The sequence below is a fragment of the Genypterus blacodes genome, unplaced genomic scaffold (genome assembly GCF_046128005.1).
Source record: "Genypterus blacodes isolate CSIRO-AG114 ecotype Tasmania unplaced genomic scaffold, CSIRO-AGI_Gbla_v1 ptg000028l_1, whole genome shotgun sequence".
Taxonomy (NCBI): Eukaryota; Metazoa; Chordata; class Actinopteri; order Ophidiiformes; family Ophidiidae; genus Genypterus; species Genypterus blacodes.
This window is the reverse complement of record NW_027466841.1, coordinates 564,530-579,090: the sequence shown is the minus strand read 5'-3', so window position 1 is coordinate 579,090 and position 14,561 is coordinate 564,530. Positions and strand designations below refer to the sequence as shown.

The 14,561-nt window shown below is 40.0% G+C and overlaps 1 protein-coding gene across 2 annotated transcripts; it reads left to right on the top strand.

Moving 5' to 3' along the window:
* The first annotated feature begins 11,428 nt into the window (after positions 1 to 11,428).
* psmg3 (proteasome (prosome, macropain) assembly chaperone 3) lies at positions 11,429 to 14,544 on the top strand. 2 transcript variants are annotated; one of them, XM_076143969.1, is made up of 3 exons: positions 11,429 to 11,570; positions 12,992 to 13,220; positions 13,593 to 14,544. In XM_076143969.1, exons 2-3 carry the CDS (start codon positions 13,002 to 13,004, stop codon positions 13,743 to 13,745), a joined length of 372 nt encoding a protein of 123 aa, XP_076000084.1. In that variant the 5' UTR covers positions 11,429 to 11,570; positions 12,992 to 13,001; the 3' UTR covers positions 13,746 to 14,544. The 2 variants fall into 2 exon arrangements, with proteins under 2 accessions (XP_076000084.1, XP_076000085.1); XM_076143970.1 differs by having other exon boundaries at positions 11,429 to 11,658.
* The last annotated feature ends 17 nt before the right edge of the window (positions 14,545 to 14,561 follow it).

Genomic DNA, 14,561 nt, shown 5'->3' with positions numbered 1-14,561 from the left:
CATCAATAAATAGAATGTGTCAAATCCCAAGGTGCAAAAAAGTCTTTGGCTGTGAAGTTATCCATCAGTATTTTAGCACTTTAGCAGTAACACAGAAGCAATATTTTTGTTACAACCATCCCAAAGCCATCTACTCAGCAACACTCCTTAATATTCTACAGAATAAACTAAATGTAAATTGTGCAACGACAGCTGGAGAACAGAATGGAGCCTGTAACCATGGTACCAAACAACTACATTTATACCTTAATCTGAAGACGTGTGAGGTAAACAACATATGTTAGAAATATTCCACAGCGTTTGAATTGTCACAGCTAGTCAAAAGTTCTGTTGTTTAAGTCTTTTAAACACTGTGTGCATTTCACTGTTGTTGTAGTTCAGCCACACACAACGCTCCCCAGTTCTCCATCAATCCTTCGATTGTTCCGTGGTTGTGGGGTCGAGTGCTGTCCAGTTGTTTTGCTCTGCACCCGAGTGTATCAAACACATTCTGCGTGTTTTCTGATTTCTCTTGAGACGTGATGTTTGTGATGAAATGCTGCACAGAGCAATGGATGACAAACTGCAGCAGCTGTGCCCACGCCAGTCCAGCTGATATCTTGAAACATAAAGAGTACTTTCAAATTCAACACCATAGCAACCCTGGTCTGCTTACCTGCTCTGCCCACTCATGACTCAGTTCCTGTAATCGACGGCAGTAATTCTTCCTGTGATGGTATTGCGAGGAGGGAACGGAACAGAAAGAGCAAAGCGAGATCACAAACCTAAAACTGCTTAAGTGTCACACTCACACTCACAGAATATTAATGACAGGGGATGCTTGGTGAAACTGTTTATTTATGCGTGCCTTATCCTGAGAAATGCAACCCACCACTAACACATTCGTCAAAGGATAATGTGCATTACCTTCAAAATGAGACGAACTAAAGGCACAGTTCAAACATTATATTTGCCATCTACAACATGAGAGATGTAATCAATAATAATCTCCTTGTTTTATCTCAATAATTGGAATCAGTCCATCCAGTTGTCTGCTAATGAAGTTTGACAAGGTCACGCTTTGATGGTTTCAGTTTGCTCTCCAAGTCGTCTTCATACATCTGGTAGATCCAAGAAGTGAAAGTTTGAAAACCAAGAGAAGATATTTTATGATGTGACAGATGCACCAAAGAGGATAAGAAAGGGAAAGTTCTCAGCGTGAATTTAGTGTTTTATCATTTGCTCTCGTAGCGGCAGAATTCAAATCTAGATTTCTCTGAGGACCCCTGAAGTCTTTTGATGGCAAAGTTTAACTGCCCTGAAGTGATTCTGCCCATTTGCCCCCTCAACCTTGAACAAATGTTATGAAAGTGAATAATAGAGCTGGAATGAACAATCGGAGAGTGTCGAACCGTGAGTGGGAGCTCCATTTGCTGGTCTAGTCACTCTCTCTTCCTCCTCTGTCACTCTGTCTGTCTCCCCATGTTCCATTCTACTCAAATTTATTCATGCAGCAGAAACAAATGCGACAGAGAAATATGCAGTGAGCAGGAATTTCCTTTGTTCTCCTTACAACATACTGATGTCGAAATAATTGTCTGCTTCTCACCTTCATGAGACTGCAGCAGAAGAAGCTGATCATTCACCAGTGTAACAATGAAGATGGACGTGTGGATTCATTCGTGGAATTCAATCAAAGAAAGAAGAAAAGAAAGAAGCGATATATCGAGGTAAATATTGTGTAAAGATTCATTTCGCTGCATCTTGTAATGTGGACAAATGACTTTACATACTTGTGGTTAGAGGGCTATTCATTAAAATCGTTTTGCGGGAAATAGAGGAAAGCAAGTGTGGCCTAGAGTGGAAGTCTAAGCCATTTTCTTTCACTTTAATTCATTCAGTGTGGCAGTCTTCATCTGAATAGTTCAATAACAAAATGCTAAGACGAAAGTAAATTAGAATATGAGAAGGAGAATACCAAGGGGCAGATAAGAACAGCTGAAGTCAAACCTAATGTTCCTGTTCAGCGAGCACATTAGAGTGGCAGCTTTGGTCTCTGTGCCTGACAGTCTCCGGACACCGGGTGTACTCCAGGAAACACTGCTTCCAACATTTGAGGCTTAGTTCAATCTGAGACCCTAAACCAAAGCAAACACGGCACAGACTCACTGGTACACACCTCCCAAAACTCATCAACCACTACTCTCTCACTCTCTCCACCTCCAATCACACCCTCCCACTCTCTCTCACATACACACACACACACTGTTCCATTGATGCTCTGATGGCTTTTTGAATGATGACAGGCAGCTGCACTCCCACTCCAAACTGCTGCTGCCATGTTGTTAATTTAGTGGAGCGCTATAGGAGAATTAAAAACCAGCCTGTGAGAAGCCGGATGTGCTGAGTAACACAAATTCACACTATCCTGAAGGAGACCTGGAATGGCTGCTCCTTCAAAGGTCTTTATGGAAATGCACCAACTAACCATCACTCACGCCATCTATGTCTTGTAACTACAGTACTGTGTGGCAGGTCCTGAAGCCTTTTTGAATGTTTGGGTTGGTTTTATGTTTGTACGGCCCTTTGCCCTCAGATCAGCTCAGCTCTCTGAAAACTGCAGAGGCCATTTCACCTGCTCAGTATGTAAGTCAAGGACAAACAGGTTTTTCAGTTTGTTATCACAACCCTCCTTATTATGTTCTCTCTCTTACATGGAACTTCAGTCAGATGTTTTACTTAAATACAGGCTTGTTTTTACATTTCAGTGACATTGAGAATATAAATATGAAAATATTTGTTCATACTGTGGGCCACAATTAAGTTTAAGTCTGCAATAGCAAAGGTTTAACCTTCAGTGAACGCTCTGTGGAATGTGTCACGATGAAGAGAGACGCGAACCTTATTTAGTCTAGCGGTATAATAATGAGTCACGAACCCCAGAAATAAATGAGAGGCAGCTATTCATCTGTGTGGTTGCAAAGCCTTGTGAATCACTCCAAATGCTAAACATGCAAACATCTACACCATGAACAGTGAATGTAGCAACAAATCCAGAAGGTGAAGCTTTAACCCTTATTTTAATATGTCCACAATTATCAGTATAATCCAAGTCGCTTGAGACTTAAACTAAGTTCAGTCACATTCATTGTGCCTCTCTTGTTATTCCTGATTCTGCAGAACATGGCCAGATTAATGTAAGCCTGTCAAAGTTGTTGTCCTCAGTTGGAGCTCATAGTTCACTACGGCCCGATACATCACCGCAGACTAGGTAACGGATTGTGGTAACACAGACCGGTAATGTGACGGAGAGGCAATTTGCAGCCAATCGCCATTTTTCTGGGTGACCTTTTCTCAGGTGTGTGTCTGTGTGTGTTCCGCTGTCCTAAATAACACCTAGGTGGAATCACAGACCTGCCACTGTACCTTCGTCAGCCTTCCCCCAAAATGCCACCCAGTCATCAAACACACAGGCCCAGATTGATGAATGAATTTCGGGGGGTCTGCCTACAGAGACATTGCCATGTCACTATAAAATATCGTGCCCATTATGTATTATGTCTCCTGGTAAACAATGTCCGAATGATCTCAGGTATTCATCACACAGCAGACTGAATACCTTCCAAATGAGAGGCGAATACAAGGCCGGGTGGTGGAATCAGTCATCAGCGGCTTAACAATGGCTGGTATTTGAAAATGAGCATCTTTATTTCAAATCACCGCACATGTCACATGTTGATGAGGAAATTCCGTTTCCTCCCATATTTGCTTTGCAGCTCTTTGGTCACGGCTCCTTTGTCAATGCACTTGAACATCACAGTGGCCATAAATCATGCAAAATGACATACACACACACACACACACAGGCGTGACACCAGCGCCCGTGTGCCAGAGGAAACCAGAACATGTAACAAACAATGTTGAGATTGCTTGTAGATTCCAGACGTTAACCCCCCTGTCTCAATCTGACATTTCTGTTCTCTTTGTTTTCTACCCGTAGCGACTAAAACATTATGAACCTACTGTCACAGTTGTGTTTTGACACCACATCTGTAATTAAAGTTGCTGTATTTTTGTCTGCTGACAGAAAGTTATTCTCCCATGTTACACAAGGACAGGCGAGCTTCCCTTCACCCCCCAAAGCATCATCACAGGAAATAGATAAGAGCTGTGCAGAAGCTGATCAGGGCAGAAAATTAAACGTACTCGTTCTCTCGGAAGCCTCTGAGTGTTGTTTTATTCATTGACTGTGTTGAGGTTTAACTGATGTTGGCTGAACCTTTCAGCTGCACGGAGCCAAATGTGCAGCAGAAACACAAAGTGGATCACTTCATCACATGGGGTAGTCAGATGTGTTACAGCCCTTAAAAGTAACAAAGGAACTGAAATCTCTGCTGCTTACACTATGCTCATTGTGTATCTTTTTGCTTGGATGTCTGAGACAAGTTGTATTGTATCATGTACTGCACTAACCTCTATTATTCAGTCGGTTTCTATGCAGTTTGTTAATCAAATGAATCATAGTGAATTTAGGAATCGTATAAAGTAAACAGACTTTCCACTTCAAGGATTTGAAAAAATCCCAGCATGTTCAATGAAAGAGCAGGCTGTTAAATATGTAGCCACCTTCAGACCACCTTCATTGGGGTGCAGTGTTTTTATTTTGCCGCCTGTTTCAGTGTAAACAAAGGGAAGACGATAGCGTTTTAATGATCAGAATTCTAAATGGACATGAACAGAAACAAGTCGACCAAAACAGGCCTCTGGATGTTTGAGTCCTGATGCTGAAATTCCAACTTTAATGGGTCACCCAACCAAAACAACACTCTCATACTGTGACCGTATGGACTATTACAGCCCACGTTTCCTCTTTGCTCCATGGATCAGCTTAAAATGGCTTCTAACTTCACAAATACTATTCAAAACTAGAAATGCATTTCCTGAACAAAATGCGCTGGGATTGCAATTGCTGAAAGGTTTTGCCAAATGATGAAGAAGTGCCTGATCATTCAAGCCTGAAGGTCTGAGAAATGTCTGAGTGGTTTCTGTAACTGAAAGAATGCAGAAGTTACAAGCAGTTTGAGTGACAGCTAAAGCTCAAAACCTTTGAAGCGCTGATTGTTTATAAACAACAGATACAGCAAATTAAGTAAAGACACAGAGCTGAGTCAGTGTGAAGATGGCTGAAAACCACATGTGGAACAACTGGTTCTCACGCAAAAAATGGTTCAACCATGAGAACCCGAAGAACTTCCTGAACATAGGAACTTATTACAATGTGGATTGATGTGCAATTTCTTTATCTGGGTGAAATAGCTGCTTACAGTTTTAATAGAGGGTGAAAATGTGGCCAGAAACACAAAGAATTTCACTGCACCCAAAGGAATTGTAATAGGCAGCCAGACATTATTGCTACCCTTCTTTTTCTTCTAGCTTCTCACATGCTTCCACTTGTGACAGCTCTACCATATAATAGAATGCCATCTTAAATTTCATAGCTTAACTTTTTGAGTCATTTGTGACCTTAAACTAGAATTTCACCCTAAAACATTTTCAAAGTCACTTCCGTATGTCCGACTTTGCATTTTTGCCAAAAGCAGGCTCTGTAAAGTCATGTTCAAATCCTCTCCGCAGGCATAGACACAGGCAGCAGTAGGAGTTTGTGTTTTATAAATCCGGGGATTTGATGCGTGTACCACCGTGGGCTTGTACACTGTTCTTCCACAGCACGGTGAGCGTCCTGCTGCTATCAATAGGGTTTTAGGTGTGGGGTGAATTCTCCACGGGACTACTCAGCCACACAGTAGAAACTAATGGATGACATTTGAGTCCATTTCCCAAGGCGTGAAAGAAAAAATATCTCACCATCACCATCTGTGAAAAATACACAGATACAGGTTTTTCTTTTGTTGTGACTTTCTCCTCTGCAATTTAGTTGTCCTCTGTAATAAAAGTAGTTGAGTAAATGCATCATAAGTGCACGTTGTTATTGTGTCAGCATCAAATTACAACGTGAAACATTTCTCCTTGTTTTTTTAGTAGTGTTGAAAACATGTTAAAACTATTTTCAGACTTTGGTTTAATAATTAAAATCTCAATATTATTGCACATATCACTCACCATCAATTGTTTAGAACAGACAAATGCCTCCTGGCTATCTCCGTCTAATGAGGTGCTGTATCACAGACCGGGCAGATAATCAGTTGCGTGAATGAACCAAGTTATTTGAATTAATCAGGTGGTACGTTTGTGCGAAGACTTAAACAACACTAAAGGGCAAGGCACTTGTGTTTCATTTACATGCACATGTTAAGAGGCAGTTGAAGCTGATTACAGTTAATGAACTCATCAACAAAATTTGCTCAACTATTTATATAGTGTCAGTGAGAGCCATCAGTGCCTCCTGATTTAGATGACATCAATTCCGTCTTGCATTAACTCTATTATATTTTCATAATGAACCAAGTCTGTTCTGCACAGCGGACACACATACAAAGATAAACCAATCCGGGGCCTGATGAAGTCCGTTTAGTAATGCAAATGAAAGATTGACGGCCGCTATTGCTGTTTTATGTATTGTAATGTAGTTAATATTAAAGTGTTACCATCGCTACTTACACAAAACTATGCATAAAGATGAGGATAAATAGTTTTAAATATCAAGAGAGTTAATGACCAAGTACTGGATTGGACTGGACTAACAAGGTTGTCTGAGTTTAATTCTGTAAGATAAGGACGAAAACATGTCGTTCAGATATGAACACTGAGGAATCTCAACATCACAACAATAATGCTCAAGGGTTTCTGTTATATAACACAACCAAGGACAAGGTTTCATTTTCAATACGACTGTAATAATAACAACACCAACTTCCCACCCCCGCTGTGGTTTTAGGGTATGTTCTGCTCTTCCCTTCAATATGAAATATTCTCACATTTAATTGAAAAGAGTTCTCAGTCATACTTACACAGTATGGCTGTTTACATTGTGATGCTATTTTTCTTTTTTAAATAGCTGGAAGCTTCGTGACTTTCAGGAGGAATTTCCCAGGCCGTGATTCAGCCAAACTGAGCGTATCTCAAAATGGCCTCAGTAGACAGGGATTGGAATGGTAACTTGTTTTAGCTTCATCTTGAATTATTGAACTAATTTCCCAAAGAAGATCAGAGTTGCTCCAGGCCTAAATAAAAAATTTAATTAAACATCAGAGGAGGCAGGGCTATTTTTGGATTAATGCTTTCAGCGGACACAGACCGACTGTTGCAATGAGGCAAATGAGCACCACCAGCCAGCCAAGCGCTTATTGACAAGCGCGACTCACAGAATAATTTCAATTTAATCAGTTACAATTTCCTCCTGTACCAGAAAAGTGCAGTTGAGATCGGTTGTGTGTTTGCTCAGTTCAGTTCCAGCTACACACGCACTGCCACAATCGCGAACATCCAGTGCAGCTTAATTAATTATCATGCAGTGCTGTTAAACAACCAACACTGCCTCATACTCTAGAAACCACCTAAGCAACCCCTGAGCAACCACCCGGCAACACCAGATCATCTATTTAGCACCATTACTGTGAGATGAAAACGGGAAGGAATTTGCACTGTTACCGTGACAATATGCTATCAAAATGGAAAAGTATGGCTTTTTGCCTAAGTTTAAATATTTTACATCAGTACTGAGATCAGTCTAAGGCACAAAAATTCACAAATGACTGGTGAACAATCCCTTTAAATGAAAATAAATTGATTGTGGGCGATTGGTGTCATGCAGATGCATCAACACATTTTCACTGAAATATACCAGCTTCTTTTACCTTTGGTTTGTCTTTGGTAGTTTTAAAAAGCGTTTAATGTAAGTTATGTCTGTGGGTTAATCCCATATGATCAGAGGAAGAGCACAACTTCCAAATGTCATTGCAAAGTTGCTTTTGAGCTCAATCTGTAATACAGCACAGCACTCTAGTGGCCACGAGGGTAATAAATGTGTGTGTATGTGTGTGTGTGTGTGTGGGGGGAGGGCGGGGGGGGGGGGCTGAGAGAGGGAGTGAGAGAGAATTTATTACTGCAATACAGTGATGGTGTCCCTTGTTGCCAGTGTTCACCCTTCTGATAAACATTCAAAGCAAATGTGAGGAAAATGTTTCGGTTTCACTTTCACTGATATCGCAGGTGGCTTGATGTTGTGAGTCAAATAGTCATCATTTAGTAAATCTGTGTCGTATTTATTCAGAGCGAGTAAAAGAGACTCGATGAGGCAAACAAATGGAGCATTTGTCAACGTCAAGGTTAAACTTAAGGAGGTTCATTCATTAAATAACATGCTCTTGTTTAACCAAGGTGAGAGAGACAGAGAGACAGAAAGAGAGAGAGACACCACACATTTGGCATGCAGATGACAATTTATTGAATTTGTTTTCTCAATGCAAGCTCATGAATTTAACACCTCTTATAGATGTCTCCCAAGGATTCCAGGATTTGCCACCCATGTGTCATTCTACTGTTTGTATTTACGGTAACACTAGCAGGAGAAAATCTAATGACTTTCATCCTTTGACATCACCATCACACACCAACTACAGCCATCCAAATATATTTTATCTGCGTTGTTCTGCCAGTGAATTGTGTTTGGCTGTTTCTTAGAAGAATGAATATTTTAAAAATACACTCACTAACTTCAATGACATTTTGTGGATAGGTTTGACTCAGGTAAGGAAGGAATCAATTGTATTTTGGTCCAATCGGGATTCAGATAACGTTACGAGAGCAAATTTGCTGAAAACTTAGGCTTTATATACCTAATGTGTATTCTGTAATGATACGAATAACGGTTTCAGTGTGGTTCAGCGTCGATGTGTCACATTTATGATGTTGCTGTACATTTACAAATAGGAATGATGAAAACACCAGTGTGTAGCTATATAGTTTTGACGTTTGTTCAATGATTACATTATATGTTAAGAAGGTGATAATGTATTTGTCATACATGCCATGTATATGCTTAATGAATTCGCATGAAAAACATTTTCTACATGTCTGAATTCAAGGGGATTAGAGTAAAGGTTCATATCTGAAAAGACACATACAAGGACTGCTGGGCCGTGGCAGTTATATGCACCTTCCACTTCATTGTGCAAAGGAAAGTCTATGTAAAAGACAAACATTCAGTAATAGCATGGAAGTAGATGTCACCGCAAACTGCCTCAATGCTATTTTCCAGCAAAGCAGCTCTCCAAAGCTCACTGAATGAACACTTCAGTCACAACAAATAGCTCACTGTGGAATATGGTTTATGAAGCAAACAGTACACAACTTATTAAAACCAGCACACTATCACAACATGCAGACATTTAAAGAACAACCACAACACCTGTTGTTGATCAAATCGATAATGATAATGATGATGATGACATTTTGATTAGAAATGTGGCATAATTATACATTTGCAAAAGGGAAACATTGCCATTCCTCAGCATGGATGAGAAATTTATACTAGAAATTTATACTACCAGAAGTCTCTATTCCACAGAAGATACCAGTATGAATACAAACCTTTAGATAGTTGTAGTAGTTGTTTATCAAACGCATACAAGACTAAAGTCATAATTCAGATATTCAGAAATAAACATCTTTTGTCTTTGTTCAAACCAAAAACATAAAACCTGAAAGATGTGAAACGATGCTTTAACAGCATCTCACTAAATCAAGGACAACAGAGCTCCATCCAAACACCTGTCCATGAACGAGAAAAGTCTATATACCATAGAATTGTAGTTGGTGGAGTGAATGAAAGATGAATAAAGATCCTCCCGACATCAGAAAGCTGACACGCAGAGATGGAATAGTCAGACGCCTCAGTGATGAATGGGAAGATATTTTTCTATTATCACCAAAGTCTGAACTTTTACACCTAAAGTATTGGTGTTAAAGTGGTGGTGTATCCATATCCACTTGTACTATTAGTCTGTCAAAGAGTCTCCATTTTCCCACATTATAAATCACTGACTCTGCAAACTCTGATCTTTCTATTCAGACAGTGTAGGCCGTTACTCGCTTGTAAAGAAAAATCTGATGCAAATAATTTCATACATCAATGGTGAAATATTCTGTGTTGATATTTGCATTGCAATTTTTTGTATCAAAATGATCAGGGAAGGACACAGATGGTCAGCCAGAGAGGAAATGTGAGCGGTCCAACTAATTTCATACCTGCTGCTGCCTACTCACAGTGCATAACAATTCCACTGAGCCTGTTTCTATTTGACATTGCAAACGTGTTGTGTGCATATGGATCAGCCTGATGCAGCTCTCACACACATCAGGAGATCTTCACATCACAGGCACAGGCACAGGCACAAATGAAAACATGACCTCCTTGGCAGACGTAATTAATTCAAACATCTTATAATTACGACTGACTCGCCTACAGTAGTCTTTGTTTTCTCTTGATGGATACATTTCAATGAGAAACTGTGTCAGCCAAAGGAAACACAGAGAAGAGAAGATGGAGTTACAGGGGTTATTTATGATGTTCTTACAGAAAAAGCAGGAGGAAGAACAGGCTACTTGATATAACAAGATAAAGTAACAACGTGAACTATGCAGGTTAAAGTAACAGGATAGGTAAAGAAGATTCTGTGAGAAAGTAGTAACCTGATATACAGAACAAGAGTACAGACCATTTTCTACCATATCCTTTTTTTTGGAGTACTTTACATCTCTTGCAGTTAACAAAGAGTTTGTTCAAAAGTTAAAGCTTCACTGGTTAATTTAAACACACCCTAAACACACCCTGTTGCCTTGCTTTGGAAGATTGTTTATTATTAATATAATATGGACTGAAAGCAATGAGTTACAGGGATAGACACTCACGATAAAACTTCACAAAACTTAGTCCAGACTCCCATATTAGTGCAACAAATCATTCTCAAAGCTATGCACTGACTCACAGAATTAAAATAATCATGGATCATGAAAAAATGCTGGGACATCTAATATTCATAGAAACTTCAGGCAAGAACAGAAAATACAACCAAGGATTTAATACGATCAACTACTGCATCATACCTCAGTATTGCCATTCAAAACATTAGGATGACCTTTTAATTTCTATGGAAAATGAAGTCTTATGTGTCAAGTCAACCCATCAATTACTTTGTCAATCATCTAAATCAGTTACACGTTACAAAAATTACACTCTGACAGGGCCATTCTTCATAATCAACCCTTTTAGAAAATGACATCATAGTTCATATTTCCTTAACCTGTTACATGCACTCAAGTGAGTACTGTTGTAGTGTTAAACTGAAACGTTGGTATCTTACTTTGTTTTGATAGGTATTTGTTACAATTAGACTGAAATAATGAAACCAGGTAGGTTCACGTCTTTAAATGTAGATTTTTCCGAAATAAACAATAGCGTCATCACCAGACGGGTCGTTCTGCGCATGCTCAGAGAAGCGAGGCGGAGAGTGAATGACAGAGCGGGACAGAAGTTGCTTGAAGTGTGTGTTTATCTTCGTGCTGAGCCTCGTTTATACTGTGCACACATCAGTGCACCAGGCGAGAACGTGATTGACCCACGAATGCACCAGGTGAGGACGTGATTGAACGCGGTGTGTGTATCCGCATCTACTGTGTCGCTGTAAAGCTGAGGCTAACTGTAGCTGCTAGCTTCTTCCGGTAAGGAGCAGCGTTTATAATGAGGGCTTCTACATGGTTTGTGTTGTGATAGGTTTATTATTTTACAAGATACGTTTTAAATCTAACTACTTTATAAAGGGAAACTTGTTATTGTAAGTCAGTGTTGGCTTTTTATTACACACGTGGTTCCTGTTCACTGTTTATTTATTTTTTTACAGGCGACGTCCAGGTGTCCAATGTTTTAAACTAGAGAGAGACAGACAGAGACAGAGAGACAAAGCAGGATAAAAGACCTGAAATAAGACTTTATGATTGACAGCTGCATAGTTAAGACCTACTGTAGAGCTGTATGTGAATTGTGTTTTTAAACTATTAAACTGTTATGTTTGGATTTTAGATAATATAGGCGTATATCTGTACCTTTGTTTGATACGTCATTGATTCTTATGTTGTCCATGTTCCTTCATTCATATGTAGTCTTTATTTTTGGCTAACATTTATTAGCATAGTCCTTTTAAAGAGAATTGTGAGATTAAAATGTCCAGGTGAACGGAGGAGGAGCTGCTCTACCACAAGGTGGCAGCAGAGTTGAAATGGCAGTAAATGAACAGCTGATTTCCACTGTTCAAAGCTCTGTGCCATGGCTTTGTTCTGTCCTTAATTATTACAGATGCATCCTGGATACTTTTAACAGTTTCTAAGGTTTACTTTCTTAGCTTCATAGCCTTAGTTTTTCTCTACATGACGTCAAACTAAACACCTGGCTGTTCCATTGAAGTCCATGACTCAACATCCACGGAGATGTACTTGATTTAACCCAAGAAAACTTGAATCTCAAATTAAGTTTCCGTCTCCGCATCTCTTCCTCATCTCTCCACCTGCTGGACAGTGATAAACACCCAACAGAGTCAGCCGTCTTGTCTTAAAGGAGGCAATTTCCTCAGCAATTTCTGAGCCCAAGCTTCCACACTGTTATTAAAATCCAGAGCTCTGACGATATTGTATTGGTTTTTTGATTTGTGTGGTTTATTGCACCCGGTCTGTGTGCACGTCCACAAATGGTGTTTCAGCTGTAAATAGCGTTAGAAAGTGATCTGAAAATGTATAATATTGCCTCTATCAGCAATGTGCGACACAGCGCTGCCCCCTTTCCAATTGAAAATTAGGTCCCTGAACGGTGCGGTAGCCGTTTTGTTATCGCTCTGGGTATGACCGACGTTGCAGTATAAACTCAGTGAAAGTGGTGACCGAGGAAAAACGGATCCCAATAGCATACGTGTGATGTCATTCGTATGAAACAGCAAATACTGTAGGTCTCTGTCTGTTTTTGTAATCTTCGTTTACCTTTTACTTCTCTTTCCTCCCCTTTTAGAATAACCAAGATGCCGACCGCTGAGCCCATCATCAGATCCAAGCAGGCGGAGAAAGAAATCAATGGAATTCCAACTCAGGTGGTCTGTTCGGATTTCAGCAATTACATATTCGTCGTTCTCACTCAGTACGGCAAACTTGGAACATTGATATCCGTCACGGCTGACTCCAGGTCTAATGACATCAGCAGCCCGATGTTCACCACCAAAGTGCTGCTGGGAAAAGACGAGGTAGGCCACCTGAACATGGCTCGCAGTCGGGGTCGTCACAAGAGAAATGGTTTCAAATGTTTGCTGCCACATTTGAGACATGCTGTGCTGTTCTGTATAATCCCACAGGCCGAAACAATGATTGAGCACTGCTCTATGTATACGTAAGCTCTGTGTCGTCCTCGTGTTCATATCTCTCACTGTCAAGATTACAAGATTACACTGTCCCCAGATAACTAAATACAGTGCTTCAGAGATTTCATTAAGACAGAATCTAGTCATATTATCCCATGCTCAAAGGCACTTTAGAGTTTTATCACAGATATCCATTATTACACTGGATTCTATGTTACTTTTCTGACATTCCAGTCATTTTTGTGTTTCTGCTTTCAGCCTCTGACACACGTCTGTGCCAAAAACCTGGCAATGTTTGTGTCACAGGAAGCCGGCAACAGGCCCGTGTTACTTGGACTGGCGCTCAAGGATTCTTCCCTCGACTCCATAAAACACATGAAGGAGATCATCAAAACCTGTCAGGTTTGGTAGCGGATCGGAGGGGAGCAGCACAGTGACCCGACAGGACACGCTCCATGGATCATAGTCGTCTTGTTTGACATTGACGCGTTTCCCCTTGTAGTTTCTTTTGAGGCTGTACTTGAAAACATTTTACACTTTTCTAAATGCCACTGATGTAAATACCAATAAAGACGCCCTGAAGCCATAATATGAGACCAAATTCTGCTACACGGATCTTGATTGTTGAGAATGTCACTCGTGTTTACGCTGCTGTACTATGTTTAATTTATTGTCGAGCTGATGACGGGCCAAAGGGCTCCAAACTAAAGAAATCGGGCCTGGCTGTCTTAAACGGAAACAGTATTTTTGTTAGAATGTAACTCATTGACTTACTGCACTCTGCTTTCTTGTCATTATTCCTTAGTTTTTGAATTTTTAAATGCATGTAATTGGTTTCTTGATGGAGAAGTTGTGAAAAATACATCTGCAGCAGCTTAACATGATCAGTGGTGAAATATAAGCATGTCAGAAATTCACACCAAATTCTAAAACTACACTCAGATTGTTCCGACTGTTGGCTTATCAACACTGAGGGTCGACTGACAAAACTTTAAATGCACTAGAAATCTAAAATCTTATGTGTGTATGTGTCAGCAGTGTAATTTCCTGTACTGACATGTTTGAACATTTTGACTCGGTGGTGATGAAAGGCCTTTTGAGACTGTAACAGGAAATACATCATGTTCAGAAGATATTTTGGCTTTGCTGGGTTCCTCACGACTTCAGCACTTGAAACAAAGTAAAATAAACAAATTGCAATTGCAAAACAAACAGTATGAGTGAGAG